This window comes from Balaenoptera musculus, chromosome 7 (assembly GCF_009873245.2).
Source record: "Balaenoptera musculus isolate JJ_BM4_2016_0621 chromosome 7, mBalMus1.pri.v3, whole genome shotgun sequence".
Lineage (NCBI taxonomy): Eukaryota > Metazoa > Chordata > Mammalia > Artiodactyla > Balaenopteridae > Balaenoptera > Balaenoptera musculus.
In genome coordinates, this window is record NC_045791.1 from 13,256,295 (window position 1) to 13,274,229 (window position 17,935).

A 17,935-nucleotide genomic window follows, 5' to 3' on the forward strand; every position below is an offset into this window, starting at 1 on the left:
CCCCTGGAGCTCTGGAGGGCAGTGGCTGCTCGTGGCTGTCTTGCTGCCCGCTGGGTATTTCCTGAAGGGGTTGCCCACCGTAACTGAGAGGCGAATTATTTAATCGCTGCTTCTTTAGTAGCAAGGTGGCGGTAATGGCATCTGCCCTGCTCCTACCTCATGGTGTGGTTATAAAATGTAAAAGGTGAGATGTATGTGATGTACTTTAAAGTATAAGGATAATTACACAAAGGCCAGCATTTGTCATTGTTTGGCAGAATAAAAGGCCCTTGTGGCTGTCGGTTTCAGTATGCTATTGTTTTGGAGTCAGTCCTTCTTCAGACTCCAGTTTCCTGTCTGGGGTGGTTGACTCTATGAATGGTAACTAAGGAAAGTAGCAGTTAAGCTCAGTCATTATAGTGCTGCTGTAATGGTAGAGCTCTGTGGAAATTAAATCGTACACAGTAACTGACGTCATATGGGTCTATTATGTTTTTCATTTCCCCATAAATCTGTTTTGTGTTATTTATAGCTTCCTATTCATGTAGGCACCAGCAGCAACCTAGGAGTATTTGCGGCAGTGAGTTACAAGAACAGCCCTCCAGGGTCATCCCAGCACCTGTTTCATTCCTTTTCCACAAAATTGTTGAGATTATATATGTGACAGAAAGGATGTTTTTCTGTATGTTTAAAACTTTTCATAACGAAAAGTGAGATAATAATAAAGTTAACAAGAATTATCAAGAGGGGAACAATTCTAATTAGCATAAAAATACCACTGTCTGGAGAAAGCTGATAGTATGCTTGTCCTGGTGATGTCCAGGTAGAGATTAGGTGTGGTGAACTCCGCTAGTGGAGAAGAAAAGATCCAGGGACAAACTGGAATACCTTGCACAAACAGCTGCCTGTTTGCACCCGGAGCCCTGAGCAAATATTATTAAGGTATTGTTTGATGCCAGTTTGGCAGTCAAGAAGGACATTCATTTGGGGTAGAATGGCAAACCAGGTCATCTGGGGGTGAAGACCTACATTAATTGAGCACCTACTACGTGCCGTGTACTTTGTTTAGGAAATATATATATATGCAGTTTCAGAATGTGTCCTACACAAAAGAGGTCTGTGTTTCTACATTTATAACTAAATAATACTCTAAAAAAGTCACTGAAAGTTTAAAGTGTGTTTTGTGTTCTTATAAGTTTTTTAAGGATAAACCTCAAAACACTTTTGTAAAGAGATAATGTCTCTGAAGGGTTTGTATTTACTTTCCTTTTCTGGTATTGGAGTTCAATAAATGGAGATTTCTATGCCATGAGAGAATTTTTTTTTAAAACATTCTAGGTTAACATGTATATCTGTGATTGTTGCACGGTTTATGCCTCTGGGTGGTAGAAAGGTCTGGGTATGTAGTGACCGGAAAATTTGTATTTTTTTCTGGAAAATTTTATTAAGGAATAAAAAAGATTTGAATAGAAAGATAAATCTTGCTTTTCAAGGCAAGATTCAGTATTATAGAGATGTCAGTTCTTCCCAAAGTAATGTATAAATTTGGCGTGATTCTAGTCAAAGCTCAACAGTTTTTCATAATGAACTTGACAAGCTGATGCTAGAATTCATTTGGAAGAGAAAATGTGTAAGAATAGCCAGGAAATTTGAAAAAGAACAGTGGAGACAGGATAAAGACTCATAAAGCAAGAGGAATTGAAGAGGATAATATTGGTACATGTTTTATATATATGTATATAGTTGTCATTTTAAATCAAGGAAAGGATAGACTATTAAATTGATGATGTTGGGATTCTTAATTTTCCATTCAGAGAAAAACATATATCTATAGATACCTACCTTTCACTAGAGTCCCAAAAAAATTCTGAATAGATTGAAAGGCTAAATATAATCTATAAAAATAGCATACAAGAGCTTTTTTTTTTTTACAATCCCTGGGTTAGGAAGTAAGACGATTGATAAGTTTGCATGAAATATTAAAATGTCGTAGGACAAAAAAACCAACAAGATTAAACAAAGTTGACAAGCCATAGATTGGGTGGAGATATTTGCTACAGTATAAAAATCAAAGGGGCAGATTCATTGAGGACAGTCGCACGTGCCAGCTGTTCTCCTGAAGGGGAGCTGTATACCCACTGCCATGGGAAAGGACTCCCGCCCCTGACAGGCTGGACCAGCCTCCTCACGCTTAGTAACTCTCTGCCTCATCCACCTCTTAGGAGGCTTACAAGCCCCGTCGGAAGTACAAACGCCAGCGGGCAGCCGAGGAGCTGCTGGATGAAGAATCACGGATCCACACTACGCTTTTGGAATATGGCAGGTAACGAAGGCGGCCCCGTCCGAAGTGTCTGTTTGATAAAACCATTGAAAGGAAAAGCTAACTTAAATGGCTTCATTGGGATGAACTTGGTTGGTTTTCACCTGACTGAGTTCACGGGTTTGAGCCTTTGATTGCCAGCACCGGGGGCTTTTCTCCCTGGTGTTGAATTAGCTCCGTTTCTGCGGGTAGCTTCTCTGATGGCGGTAGAGACCTGACCTTCGAAGTTCCTCACCAAGCCCCCATCCCCAGCTCCGCCCTGCTCAGGGAGCTGGGAAGCGTGGGGCATTCGCAGAGGCTCAGGTGGCCTGCCCTTCACGCCCCTGCCGCTTGTTAACATCTTCAGGTAAACTAAGAATTGAAAGCAGTTACAGCAGTTTGACTTTGTGTCAGAGTCTAATAGTTTTGGTTTCCTGTGAAGAATTGTCCTGACCAGGAAAGTGAAGAATTTAGAAGTAGTTTTGTCACTTCTTAAAAACATCTCTAATTTTTAATAATACAGTTCTTATAGCCTCAGTTTTCAGTTACACACACACACACACACACACACACACACACGGGAGTGCTTCTCCTCGTTGAGTTTTTTGCTTGACTCTGGGTATTAACCTTCCTTTGTGTCCTGAATTTTCTACTCGGGGTCACTGATTCCTTGATGTGAGTATGTCGCCTGTGCTTCCTTCCCCTCTGCTCCGAGTGATTTCTGTGTGCTGCCCTGCTCATAACCCAGCCCTCACTGGGGGGCTGGAAGTAACAGCGCTGCCACCAGCATCTCCAAGTGAGCATCTGACGGCTTCTCGCTCTAGGGTACTGGAGACAACCAGCAGGAAATTAAGGCTCAATTGCCTCACTTCTTCCATCTCTCAGATGGAATTGCAGTTGCCACTTTTTGTTTGTTCGTTTGTTTGTTTTTGAGAGAGTAATGCGGGCTCAGATCCTTTCTTCCTGAGAATGAAAGCTAGTCCGTTTCGTTCAAAGGAAGTTGTTAGTTCTGGCCGCGACCTGAGCGTGAGGGCTGCCCCACAGCTCACCAGCTGTTGCTGCGAATTGAGCTGCTTCTGAGTCGGGCACCTCCAGACCAGCGACATAACGTGCAGGGCCCAATCAGTGTAAAATGAAGATGCAGGGCACCTTAGGCCCCTGAGAATCATGAATAATGGTGAATCATTAAGGATTTCACGACAGCGGCAACAGCCACACGCGGGGCCCTTCGGGTGTCAGGTCCCGTGCCACTGGACGAGTTGCACGCCTTGGACACTGTGAGGGGGGCTCTCTCGCCACCCCTCAGCTGCAGGCGGGCACACGAGACTGCGCTGGTCCGGGCGAGCCAGAGCCGGAGAGGCAGCCTCTGGGAGTGTCACATGTTCCGGAGCCAGAGAAGACTTAGGGAAGTGTGGTTTTTGGTAGTTTGTATTGTTCATACCTCCATTTTTTCCAATGTCCAGTACGTGTCTCAGAACTAGCCTTAGCTCTTATTGGTGGGATCATGCTGACTCCTGATTTCTGAGCCTGGGGTGGGTGTTTGATGAAGCCTTTTTTTGTTTGTTTTTTAGGAGATGGGGGTTATTTTGCCTTTTTTTTTTTTTAAGCTTTTCTGGTAAGAAGAGGGTGAGTTTGTGAAGGTGGAGAATTCTGATGGTTTATTCAGCTCATTCCCCTTTTTGAGAATGATGAAGACAGCATTCAGAAAGGTTAAAACATAACCTGCCCAAGGTCAACTGCTAACTCTTAAGAACTAGTAAGAGCCTCAAACTGGGACTTGAACTCAGGTTTGCTGGACTCCAAAAACATGTCATCGTCATTATCTACAAATGTTGTTTGAGCCTCTGGTGAGAGTTTGGTTCTTGATTTTAGGAAGACAGGCCCAGCCTTGGTTGTTTGATCTGAGACTGAACAACCAGAGAGTGGTTATTACAACTGACAGAGCAAATGGGATAAAACTTATAGCCCCAAGAAGTGTTCTTTTATTCCCCTTCCTTGGGAAGGCTGCTCCCCTGCTTTCTGTCTCTCTTACTCTTCCCTTAGGGTTTTAAGTCAATACTCTCCACTGCTTGAGATCTCTCCCATTCGATGAGGATTACATAACAATGTCTTTATGAAGGGCTTTGAACAGTTTGTCTCATGTAGAAAACAGTAAATGTCAACTGTTAGGTGCTGTCACCACCACCACCAACACCACCATCATCACCATCACTACCACCATCATCATCACCACCATCATCTTCATCACCATCATCTTCATCTTCATCACCGTCACCATCACCATCACCATCACCATCACCATCACCATCACCACCATCATCTTCATCACTATCATCCTGAGCAGCGGCAGTTTTCAGTTCTCAAACGCCCTTAAATGTGACCTTTAGATTCAGATGAGGAGCCTAACCTCAGCCTCTCCTTTCAGTTCTCCTCGTCCCTGTGTTCTCATTACCCCCAGCTCTAGCCCTCCCTCCAGCCCCTTTGTGAGAAGCCTTACCCTCTTCGCTTTCCTTCCTAATCAGGCAGGGCTGGGCCCCTGCTGCCTCTGGGACTCACTCCACTCCTCCTGCCTCCCCCTCACTGTTGGGGCGTCCCTTAATTGCTCATCCCCACCTGGGAATCCTAATCCCTCATCTGTTGTCAGTGTTTTCCTCTTCATCTCACCTCTTGACAAGAGGGAAAATATTTTGACTCCTAGAATAAGAAGGTCTGAAAACAGTGTTTCTTCTTTGGGGTTAGAGGTCAGTCATCAGCCTAAGCCCGCAGAGCATCTGGCTTTGAGGCCAGCATCCCAGTTTCTTCTCCCTTTTTTGACTTTCAGTTGCTCGAATAAGGCTAGACTTTGAGCCTGGCCACCTATGCTGAGGACCTTACGGACTGTGTGTCTTGTTAAAAACATGTTGGGTATATTTGTTTAAATGTTATGTTGTTGGAAAAACAAGACTCATAGTTTCGATTTTAGACTTAAACACAATTGTATCTTTATAGTATTTCAATTATATTATGGGTCCAGTCAACTTTTAGGAGCTAACTTAAACAACTAACCACACTATGAAACTGTCACTGTGGGGAGATGCATTTTAAGTGCATATGACATGTCTCTCCCAACCTGTGTCCCCTCTGAAGGCCCATGACATGCTCATAGAGGTGTTTAGTAAATGCTTGTTGAATGAACAAAGAACAGAATCCACAGTCCTTAGTATTTAGGGCTTTTTTATGCCCCTGATTTGTTCTGGATTCCAGATGATTTGATATCTGTCTTACTTTGCCCTAGGGCAGAAAGGTAGTTTGTTTTCTAGAACTGTGATGTGCAGTATGGTAGCCAGTAGCCACATGCGACTGTTGAGCACTTACAATGTGACCAGTATGGCTCAGGAACAGAATTTTAATAATTAAGTTAAATTTAAATTTTTTTAATACATGCTTTAGTTATTGGAATATGTTTAAGTATGTCCGGAATAACTTGGGTATGTGAACACTAATTTAAAGTTCTAGAAGATGTACATCCTTGATGATAAAGACCAAGTCCTGGGTCTGGAGTGTGAGGAAGTGACTGGGTGGTGAGAGGGCTGGAGCTCTGTTGGTGTTGACGGTGTAGACGTCAGCGTGGTTGGCGGGTCAGAGCTAACAACGGGAAATCCAGGAGCACACTGAAGCACGTGGCACTGCATATCAGGCTGGCGCTTGAGAGGAAAGGGCCCAGCTGACAGTGCAAGAGGAAAGGTAGGTTGTAGGATAGAGCATGAAAGGATGCTCTAGGAAGGATGAAAGAGAAGTAAATGTGTTTGTAGTAGAAATAAGTTGAAGCATCTCCCTGCTCTTTGTGAGGATGATGGGCCGCAAAAGGGTACCATGTTCTCCTGGTGAAACTCAAACAGCACGGAAGAGTCTCCCAGAGATGTGGGACCAGTGAGCAAATGAGGCAGGCGTTGATAGGCAGCTGAGGACAGCTCTTTTGTGTCATGGAAGCGTTGCCACTATGTCACATGGAGAAGGAAACCTTTAGAAGAGTCAGCGGGACTCTTCATTCAGCAAACGTTCATCAACTACCTACTATGTGCCAGGCACTGCACTAGACACTGGGGATACAAAAGTGAATATTCATAGCAGCACTATTCACAGTCACCAAAAAGTGGAAACAAACCAGATGTCCATCAGCTGCTGAATGGGCAGACAAAATGTGGTTTTTTCATACAATGGGATACTATTTAGTCATGAAAAGGCATTGAGTACTGATTCATGCTATAATATTGATGAACTTTGAAAGCATGCTAAGTGAAAGAATCCAGGCACAAAAGGCCACGTGTTGTATGATTCCATTTATATGAAATGTTCAGAATAGGCAAATCCACAGAGACAGAAAGTAGATTAGTGGTTGCCAGGGGAAGGGGATAGGGGAAAATTGGACTAACTGCTATTTATATATATTAGGTGTGGAGCTCTTTGGGTGATGGAACTATTCTAGAATTAGACAGTAGTGGTGGTTGCACAAAATAGTGAATACACTAAAAACCACTGAAGTATACATTTTAAAATGGTGAATTTTATGTTATATGAATTATACCTCAATTCAAAAAATGTAAAGAAAAAAAAGTGAATGAAGCAAATTTCCTCCCCTCCAGGGCTCAGCAGACAGATTGCACATAACACATAATTATTGTACCCCGTGGGTGTCAGCACAGAAGTGCATATCTGTGTGGGCCTGACCTAGTTTTGGGTGGTCAGAAAAGTCTTCCCAGAGCCTCTGTCTTTAAAGAGAAGTAGCTGGGACCTGGGAATTGAATTACTCAGATTTAGCTGTTTACTGCTTTATTTGGAAAATCTGTAAAGTTCCTGGGCCTTAGATAAGGCCCGTCTGCCTGAGGGTATGTCTTCTGCCCTGAAGGTCTCCACAGACTGAAGGCCTGGGAAACAAAAGAATACCCAGGGGGCAAGGACACTTCTAGGAGTGGGAAACTTCAGAGAGACCCTCTGTTGGTCGGCGCTCCCTGGCTCAGGACACAAAACCTTCCCACTAGTTTCAGCAGAAAGGATTGATTGCAGGGGTTGGATGGGAGGAGTTAAGAGATGTGTCGTAGGCTGAGCAGGGTCACTTCCCAAGTGTCACATTAGATCTGGGCTGCCTAGGATTCTGCTTCTGCCTCCATCATCAGGAAGCTAGTGAACAGCCTGTGGAGTTGGGAAGCTGGTACTGCAGCTGCTGAAAAAGTGTGACCCACTTTGCCAAAATCAGAAAACCACCGTGACAGCTTCTGGCCCCAGGACCAGGTTACTTCTACTGTGATCCGCACCAGTGCAGTAGATCCTTTATGCTTTTGCTGTCTCCTTCTCTAACTGCTACACATTGAAAACTCCAGCAAATGCGTCTCATTGATGGAACCTAAGTAGTATTCAGAACCCCAGGTGCAAGAGAGTGTGGAAAATAGAGTTGTTTTCTTCTCCTGCCTCCACAGTATAGAAAGATGCTAGATGTTGACTAAGCCAGTTCACAGAATCTGCCATAAGGTCCTGTACAGGATATGGGTGGATACTCAAAACGTAACTTTGGTCTGCTGCACTTTGGGCCTGTAGATCTGTGCCTAGAGGATGGACACAGTGTAACCAGCAGTGACTTTTGGTCTCTCCAGTTCTAAGACAACTATTGCAAGGTCGGGTGATACTTTTGGCTTCTTGGTTTCTCCATTTTCTTGGAGAAGGATGCAGACAGGCAAACAGGCAGTTGGACATGATTTCTGTCCAGGAAGTAGGGGGAACACGTACAGGCACAGGGATGGATCAGCCAGGGCAGAGTGTTTGAGCAATTGAAAAGTTTCCAACCCAACTACCCAGCCTGTAGTTCGTATCTCCTTCCGACCCTCCCGTACCGTCAGTGGTAATTTATAGAAATCCTATGGACGCTGTTTAAACAGGGCTTGAGATCATGTTTGCAATCCCATATCAGTGGTACAAAGCTCAGAGAGGTGAAGCAATTTCCCCCATGTCACACAGTTTGCTGGCACCAGAGTGAAGACTCTAGCTAAACCCATTGTCCTGACTTTTCTACTTCCCAACGCACCTTGTATACCAGACTCAACTGTAAACTAAGCCTGTGATTTGTCAGCAAAGTTCTAAGAAATCCTGTGCCCAAGTGTGTGTTTCCCTTCACGCTCATCACATGGCAGGCAAAGCACTGGTCCCAGATTGAGATTTTCAGATTGAAAATGGAACTGACTTTTGGAAATGACTAAAACAATCCAAAGCAAAGTCTGGGAATGCTTCAAAGAAGAGGTGGCTTTAGAGCTGAGGTGTGAGGAGTGAATAGGAAAGTAGGAGGAGCCAGGAGAATAGCACAGTGTGTGCAGAGCTCCGCTCAGGGGCCGATGCCCAGGAGTGGGGAAAGTGAACTGCTGGCAGTGAGGCTCAGCGGTTGTTAGGCGGGGCCGTGGAAGGGAGGCTCTAGTGACAGTGCCCACAAGGGCATGTGTTCCCTGCCAGTGACAGATGTGGACCAGGCCAGCGGGAGGTTGAATAAGGGATGGGGAAGGAAGAGAGGGCGTGGAGGCCCGAGACCAGGTCAGAGGCCAGCACATGACCCAGCAAGCAGGGTGAGGTGTGAGTGAGGGCAGAGCAGGAGCCCTTAATTTGTTTTCCTTAAATGGTTGCATGTGATTTTATTTCCTTAAAAACTGTTTAAAGGTAAGTGAGTTTGGATGTTTTGTTCTAGGTCGAATGGTTTTTGCATTGCTTTAAAAAATAGATGTTAATTAGAACCTGAAAAGCTAATTTAAACTAAAGTGCATTTGTGAGCGTCTTTGAATTTAAACTTGGCATGAAGTGAGCACACAACATTATTGGCGTCATGCTTGGATTGTGTTTGAGAATAAAAAATGGGCTGGACATGAGGTTATGAAAGTAGTCATTAGAGAGCATGTTTAGCTTGAGCAAACACATTCACATATCATACAGATATTTTTAAGGCTTTTAGCTTAAACTGTGGATCTGAAATACAGTTCCCGATTCAAAGAGTAATAATCACACTTAAAGAGAACGTTGCACTTTGCAGGAAGAGCTCCCATTTATAGTATTTATATGGCAAATAGAATGGCGGGCCCTTTATTCGAAAACAGTGGAATATGTTTTTGGTTTAGGCACTTGAAACATGTTCTCCAGTCACCAAATAGCCTAAATTCTCTTTGGTGCTTTTCGTATAAAAATCCAACTGAAATGCATGTGATCAAATTTATTTTTTTAATAGTAATTGAACTCCCCTCTTTTGTGGCTTGCAGGAGGTATGGATTTAGCCGCCAGAGCAAAGCAGAGAAGGTAAGAAAAGCTTGGCTAATGGGAGAGAATGTTTGAGAGACGCAAGCGCTCCTCCCCTTTGCCTCTGTCTGACACGGGCAGGCTCCCGGCAGGGGTGGGACAGCAGGGCTCTGGTCCCTGGGCAACCCCGGGCAGCGGGGATGTGCCAGCTGCCTGTGGCCCCTGAATCTGCCTCGTGGCATCCCCGGTCTGTTGCCCCTGCAGGCCGGGGAGCTGAGGTAGCACCTCATCGTGGGGCTGGAAGTGAAGGGTGATTGGAAGTCATGACACCAGGGTCAAACAGATGGCCTGCAATAACTCTACAACTGTAGAGGTGAAGTCCAGTCCCAGAGCCCTGAGCGCTCCTCATCTGATGAGAGAGACCCGACACAGGTGTGAACAGGCTGCTGGCAGTGAGCGAGCACAGCATGTGTTACAGGCTGGCCCTGTACTAAGACAGCCTGGTGTGGAAGAAACGGAAAGTCAAGATGGGGTTTTATAAGTTCATAAAAGAGTCTCAAGGACTTCTCTTCATTCATGTATTTTTTTTTGTATGTATCAGTATTCATTCATGATTCTTAATTGTCAGCAGCAAGGCAGGCATATAAATCTTATAGTGCCAGACCGTTCCTGTGTTCAGGCGCTTTGTTCAGGGCTCTGCCTGTATTTTTTCACTTATTCCTCTGAACAACTCTATGAGGAAGATACTTATTTCTGTTTTTCAGGGCAGAAAGCTGAGGTTCAGAGAGGCTCAGTGATTGGTCTAAGATCACACAGCTCCTAACGTGCCATAATAAGAATCTGAACCCAGATCTGTGTGACATCAAAGCCTGTGCTCTTATCCACTGCCTTTTCAATAATAACATGCTAACTAAAGTGGCCAGTGGCCTCTTAAAAAGTAGAGTCCACAGCTTGAGATCTAGTAAAACCTCTTTCCTCATTTCCCTCCTGACCCCCAGATTTTCTTGAATGAGACACCACTCCCCCTGCTGTTCTCCTGCCACCCCTCCTCTGTCCAGATCCCCCATTCCTCAGTCCTTTCGGGAAGCCTTCCCCGACCCCGGACTCCCTCTGCTTTCTGCGGTCATTGTCTCGGTCCTTGGAGGGCACTGACGGTGACTTGGAGCATATGTTCTAAAGCCAGACTGGCTGGTTTCAAATCCTAGCTTCTCCCCTTCACTGTGTGACTTTGGTCAGTATACTTTGTTGTGCCTTAGTTCACAGCATCTGTAAAATGGGGGCAGAAACTGCGCCACCTCACAACATTGTTGTGAAGATTAAAAATATAAAGGATGTAGAATAATCCAACCCATAGTGCACATCTACTAAGCATTAACTATCATCATTATTATTATTATCATTAACAATCATTGATGCATTCATTATGACATCTTCTTTTTTGGTTTTCTTATTATTTTTTCCACATTGGTGTTTTCACTCAACCAAACAGCCGTTTCCTCCAAAGCAAGGTTTTTTTTCTGGATTTGAGTGTCATGTGGCATCTAGTGTATAAGAATTTGATGTGTATGTGTAATATGTAATTTTAAGTCTGAAAAGAATGTCTATGTATATGACTATATTCTGAAATAAGGCAATTTGGTTATGATTGGAAAAATCATGAGATGCCCATGAAATATTATTCGCATTGGCCTTGCCTTATCATTCTCATGTGAGATGGCACATTTGAACTGGAAGTCTTATCCCCTGTAGATATATGCAGGCGCTCAGGCCACGCCCCAGGGTCAGTCATAGGCTTGTTATAGAAATGCATCTCAGAACTGGGATGGTCCCAGAAGGGTATCTGAGGGCAGTCCTCTCGTTCAACCCTAGAAGACCCCAGTATCCAGAGGAGGTAAGCCTGAGGTTGCCGGCTGGTGAATGGTGAAGATGGAGCTAAAACCAAGAACCCTAGACCTGCAGCCCAGGTGTGGGAAGCAGCTGTTATTCCAGGTGTCTTGAGTGTGGTGCGGTACATTTAGAGCTTGAGCTGCGTCCACAGCCTGGAGCTTGAGCACCAGGGCAAGCAGTTTAGAGTCTTATCCTTCAGACCAGTGGTTTTCAAACTTTGCTGACCACTCTTGGCAGTAAGAATTCTGTTTTTCATCATGGTTCAGTACACACACACACACACACTGCACACACCTGCAGATACAAACCCAAAAAGAAAAGTTTCACAAAGCGGTACATAACCCTTTGCTACCTGTAGTGCACTTGGATGTGCTGTGTTCTGTTATTTTTATTTAGTCTATTTAGATGCCAATCATACCTGCTAAATTACTTTCATATCCCACTAATGGGTCTCTGCTGAAAAACAGGCAGTGATCTTAAGGCAGTGATCTGCTCCTGGCAGGAATTAAAGTAGGGGAAGACCCAAGCAAAGTGTAAGGGTAAGTCTGGCAAAGGTGTATGACCCGATAGGAATTGCGTCGGCGAGCAGTTCAGAAATGGAGGCGGGCACTGGGCGAGACCAGAGGCTGCAGCTCCTTGGTCTGTGGTTGTAGTGGAAGCCCCCGTCTCTGGATCTCGTTTTCTTTCCCAGGGACTCGGTGACTTGTCCAGATCTGTGTGTTTTCTTTCACAGACTCATGCTCCTTTGCAGCGTTGTCCTTTCTCTACTGAATCTCCAACTGCAGTGCTCAGCTGTTTTCCCGTCTTCCCTTCCAGGCCGAGGACAAGACAATGGCACTTCCCGCAGGGCTGTCAGCTGCAGAGAAAGCCGACGCCCGCGAGGAAGACGAGCTTCAGGCTGCTGAAGAGGTGAGTGGTCCATGTAGCCCCTGAGGTTTCCGCCTAAGTCCGTGGGGGAAATCTCGCTTTCATCCGCAGCCTTCCAGGATGGCCAGCTGCCTCCCACAGGCAGCTGCTGCTGGCTGGCCTTTCGCGCCCTTTTCAGCTTCCTTTCATCACCTCCCGTGAGGCTCACCGTAAAACGAGACCGGCTGAGACAGCCCTTGGATGCCACCACGAAGACCTGTTTCGACACCCTGCTTAAGTCTTGTGTAGTCAGACCTGCTCACTGCTACCTCTCCCCGTTCTTCTTTTAGCAGCGTATTCAGTCCCTGATGACCAAGATGACTGCCATGGCACGTGAGGAGGTGAGGCAGGCGTGGTCCTGTGGGCGGGCGTGGTGTGGAGGTGGGGACTTGGCACCACCCCGGCTCTGCTATGAGGGGGCCTCTTCCGAGTGTCCACCTTCAGGGCCCTCTCGTTTCAGCACCTTGCTTCCCGTTCCCTTGGGATCTTTCTTTCGGAAACCGTTTATACACGCACGGTGTTGCCGTCCATGGGAACCTCTAGGAGGGAGATTCGAAGGACCCATGTGAGGACAGGCTGTCCCAGCTGGGATGGCATCACAGGGCCTCTGCAGGAGAGCTGTGGTTCAGCCCTGCCCCTCCGTAACTGCATGTGGCATCCCGTGCCAAAGGAGCCCTGGTTTCCCTCCTACACCACCTAGGTAGATGATAGGGTCCTAAATTTATATTCACTCTTCCCAGAGCTCATGACCTGTGTAAAAGGTTTAACCAAGTGCCTTGGAAGGAGAATTCCTTTTTAGGGCAGGAGGGGCCTGTGGCAGTCAAGAGATAGCTCAGGAATTCTGAGATCCCTTTTCCTCTCCCATTTGTCCTTTTTTCCTCTGAGTCCTATGCCTGCCAAGTTCCCTTCAGGCTCTTTTTAGTGATCCTCAGCAGTAAAAACCCTGGAATGATTTTCCAGAATACCCAGGGTCCGAGGAGAATCTAACACAGTCTGCTGAGTGACTCAGGAGGAGGGAGGTGACTTCACCCTTCGCCCTGAAGCTTGTTTTCTCCCTTCCGTGTTTCTGAACACATGAGCAAAAGCCAAATTATTTTTTCCCCTGGGAATATTATCTATTTTACTTTAATAGTGTTCAGGGTTTGCAGTGGTGTGAAAGACAGTGCACGGCCTTGAGAACACCCCCCCACTGTGATTGCAGAGCCGTCTGACCGCTAGCTCCGTGGGCCAGATCGTGGGCCTCTGCTCTGCCGAGATCAAGCAGATTGTGTCTGAGTATGCAGAGAAGGTATGTGGGGACCCAGCTGGAGCCTTTGCCTCAGATAATGCCCCAAGGACTTCTCCTGCTTCCCTCCCCCCTCCCAGCAGTGAGGGAGGCAAGTTGTAATTCATCAGCCACGTTTGTCCAAAACATACACCGTGCAGAGCCATCCGCAACTCCCTGCCCGTTAGCTGAATTCATTTTCTTCTGCAGTGCCTGTTTTTCTATAAATATAAAGAGAAAACCTGTCTCTCAGAGCAGTTATTGCATCTGATCAATGGATGTGTTAGGTACAGCACCTGCGTCTTTCCTTCTCTACCAGGCTTCTTATAACTTGGGCTCAGTTTGGTGCTGGGGCTGAGGGATGAAACTTTGCCACTTAGGAGATAAACCCCATACGTCAGCCAAGCCCAAGGCAAAATTTTGTGTTCTGCTTTATTAAAAGGGTATAGAATGAACAAAAGCCTGAAAGTCATATTTCAGCGTTAGATTTTTTTCCATCCTAAGAATAGGCAGCGGGACCTTGAATATTTCAGGGAGACAGTGATTAATCATTTTGCACATAACTGATTCTGGTCTGGCTGAAATGTAGTATCGGTAAAATCAGATTTACAGGGCATTGTTTCACATCCTTCCTTCCCCAGCCCTACTCAGGCTTCCCCACTAAAACGTTGATGTCTGTTGAAGCATCCAGCTTTGCTTTCCCTGTCTCAAAAGCCTTGACGACAAATTAGCTCTGCCCTGACCCTCTGAGCAATATTCTTCTGAAGCAGTTGCACAGATGATGTAGTTGAGGAACAGGTGCCACCTGTAATCTGGTAGTTATAATCTGCCGTAAACACAGCAGGTGGTCATCTCCCACCAAGTGAGGGGCCTTCTGAGCAAGACTGAGTAAAATGGTACAGAGTAGTGCTTACCAGAGGGGAGGAAGGCGGAGGGAGGGCGAAATGGGTAAAGGGAGTCAACAGTACGGTGACGGATGGAAACAACTTTTGTTGGTGAACACACTTTCAGAAGTCGAAATAAAATGTTGTACACATAAATTCATGTAATGTTATAAACCAGCTTTTTAAAAATGGCATAGAATGTCTGGGGAATGGAGTTCTCTTGTTTTCCCCACCCTCCAAATCAATGCTTCTTAACATGGGTTTTCTAATCCAACTTTCATAGAATCCAGAGTATCCTGTATTTTAATTTACCACCTAGAAAAGGTGACAGTTGTCAAAGTGTCATCTGAGATTTGACCGGAAAATGATTTAGGTCATCCTAAAAGTACCAGTAAAATCAAAAGACTTGAAGACATAGTTGTGGAAAGAGTGATTAATTCACTGCCCTAAGAAGAAGTTATCTTGGTGTGCAGTCAGCACACACACCTGAGTGGCAAGAGGGTGAGTCTGTACCTGCCCTTAGGTTGCCACATAGCATTGCTGAGTCCAGTTTTTACAAAAAGACAAATGGATGGGGCACTCACTGCGGTTCCTACGGGGACTCTGATGTTTATCTTCATACTTGCCCACCGCAGGTAGATAGGAGCTCAGGTTATAAGAGGGGAAGCAAGCAGGCAGACCCTCCTGAGTTTGCCTGCCCTTGCTTGCGAGTCTTGACGCTTCCCTGTCTTCCCCGTCAGCTCAGCAGTTCCTGCTGGGCCTCTGTCCCCTGAGCGCTCCCCACCTCACCCTTGTACAGTGGTCTGATGGCTGCATTCTGTATTCTTGATTCTCCACGTCTGTTCTGTCCTTCCAGAAGAGAGTGAAATAGTAGTTCTGGACAGGTCTTTTTCCAAGGACGTATGTAATTAAAACTTCTCGTGGAGAATTGGAGTTCACCAGTTCATTGCTTGATCGTCTGTGTTGTTTGCATTAAATATACAGCATTAAAGACGAGTGCTTTTAAAATTAAATTGCCTTTTACTCCTGTTCCCGTATCACAGTTATTTCACATTTGCATATTTAATCCAGTGTTTGTCCCCAGTTAACCATGGTAACACCTAGTTGCAATCATCATGTGTGTCTAAAAGGTAGAACAGTGTAGTTACAAACACAGCATTGGAGTCCTGTCTCGGTTCATGTCTGTCTCCTCAACTTCCCAGCTGTGTGACCTTGGGCAGTTTATTTAACTTCTTTGCTCTAGTATCTTCATCTATAAAATGGGAATAATATAACTTTCCTGCCACGGCGTTGTGAAGATTAAATGAAATGTGAACAAAATGCCTAAAACAGTTCCTGGCACGTTATAGCCATGCACCTAATGGTAGGCTTTATTTGCACTTTTACAATCTGCTTTTTTTTTTTTTTTTTTTGGTCACATCAAATTCTAAACATTTTCCATGTTTCTAATCTTCAAAATAGTTTTTACATGGATCTGATAAAGTAATTCATTACATTTCAGCTCATTTTTTATTACGTTTAATCCTTTAACCTATGTAGAGTTCATTTTTATTTAGTCTAAATGTACATCCAGCCTAGTTTTCCTGCTCCTACCCACTTAATATCATTTACCAAATAACTTCTTTATACTCATTTGGAGATACTTTGTTATATTTTTGTATTTTAGATCTAATTTAAACTATGCATTTTCTTGCTCTATTGGTTTATACTTCTATTTTTATGCAAGTTCCATGGTAAAATCATGTTTGCTTTTTTGTTTTTGTTATTTGCTTTATTTGTTTGCTATAGTCTTGTCAATGTCCTCCAGCCAGAGACCACTAGGAACATAACCCACAGTTGAACAAGTTGGGTTTATTGCTGGTTGCAGTGAGGGAGACCACACACCAATGGGGAATCATACAGCATCTCAGTAAGGAGGCATTAGGAAAGACTTATGGGATTCAGACTTGTTTTAGGGGATTTGGGGGAAGGTTCAAGAAAGTAGAGCTTTGCTCTGTGTTGTATGCCTTAAGGAGGGGCAATTCAGTGAATGGAATCTAAAGAAATCTGTGAGACGAGGAGAGTGAATCAAGGTTAAAGCTGTAGGCCCGTGTTAGCTGGTATAGGGGGATGTTTGATCATTTAGGGGATTTGAACAATGTTCGGTTTTTGTCCGTGTACAAGCATGATTACAGAGTGGTCGGTCCTTGTGGTGGTCTGATGTCGCTGTCCTCTGGAATTATTTATATTTAACACCGAAGCCTTGTATGCGTGCAGGCCAGCTCCCAGCAACATCAAGGGCTTGCTGAGAGTACCAGATTAGCTCTCAGGTGTCAGGGGCTGCTTTTCTCTTTCTCTGAATTTAGTTATGTATTGCTGCACAGGAATAGTACACAAACGCGGTGGCCTAAAATAACATAGTTTATTACTGCACTTGCTGTGGGTCGGTGGTTGGCACAGTGTAGCAGGGTCCTTTGTCTCAGACTCTTACAAGATTACAGTGAAGGTGCTGACCTGGCCTGCAGTCTCCTCTGAGGCTTGACTGGAGAAGGATCCACTTCCAGGTTCACATGGTTGTTGGCAGCATTCAGTTCCCTGACACCCATTGGCTGAGGTCAGCAGTTCTGGCAGTCAGCTGGAGGCTACCCTCAGGTCCTTGCCAGGTGGGCCTCCCCAACATTGCTTATTTCATCAAAGCCAGCAAAGGAAGCACCTCCCCACAAGACAGACATTACAGTTTTATGTGACATAATTATGTACATGCAATTACATGCATCCCACCGCGTTTGCAGAGACTGTGGGGCTCTGTTAAGGTTGCCCACCACAGCGTATTTGTTTTTAATCTTACTGCCATAAATTGGGCTGAAACAGGGCACTGGCAATTCATGTAAAAACCCATGCCCCTACCTTCCTGGCCTCAGTAATGAAACCCTTGAAAGTAGAGATGGGATTGAGGAATGCTCAGGAGGAAAGCCTTTGGTGGCACTTGAAAGAAACCCAAATTAGGCTGATATCAGGATGGATTTTTGCTTGGTGAAGAAAAGGGACACGATAATTTCGGGAGGATGGAAGTGTGAAAGTGATTTTGTGACTAGGGAATGAGTCAAACAGCCTGCCTGGTGCGAGTGGTTGGAAAGTCGACAGGCATTGAGAGATAAAAATGAAGTAAAAAAGATGTGCAGGCTTCTCTTTCATTTGTAAAGTTCACAGGTTCTTACAACAGTGTCACATGGTACGTAATCCGTGTTTCTCAGAGCAAGTCCCTGAGATACATAACTCAGTTTAATATGGTTCCTGTAAAGCAGGGAAGAGGAATGTGAATAAGCTTCCAGATAATATAATTCATGAGTGTCAGCAAGCTCCGGCCGGGGAGACCGTCTCCCTTTGTTTCCAGAGGGTGACACTCTTCCCAGAATGTACTTGGTGAGGCGCCACTGTGCTTCGTGGTATTACTGACCAACACGCTCACTGCATCGTAGCGTTCATTTTTACAGG

At 45.1% G+C, this 17,935-nt stretch overlaps 1 protein-coding gene across 3 annotated transcripts in view; it reads left to right on the plus strand.

Annotated features, from left to right (window-relative positions):
• CCDC93 (coiled-coil domain containing 93) overlaps nucleotides 1-17,935 on the plus strand; it is a 91,408-nt gene that overhangs the window by 24,301 nt on the left and 49,172 nt on the right. For 2 of the 3 annotated variants that reach the window (XM_036857212.1, XM_036857210.1), the window contains exons 7-11: nucleotides 2,202-2,302; nucleotides 9,544-9,580; nucleotides 12,224-12,316; nucleotides 12,604-12,654; nucleotides 13,515-13,601. In XM_036857212.1, the coding sequence (XP_036713107.1) occupies nucleotides 2,202-2,302; nucleotides 9,544-9,580; nucleotides 12,224-12,316; nucleotides 12,604-12,654; nucleotides 13,515-13,601 (369 nt within the window). The remainder of the gene's footprint in view (nucleotides 1-2,201; nucleotides 2,303-9,543; nucleotides 9,581-12,223; nucleotides 12,317-12,603; nucleotides 12,655-13,514; nucleotides 13,602-17,935) is intronic. The other variant, XM_036857211.1, reaches the window with a different exon arrangement.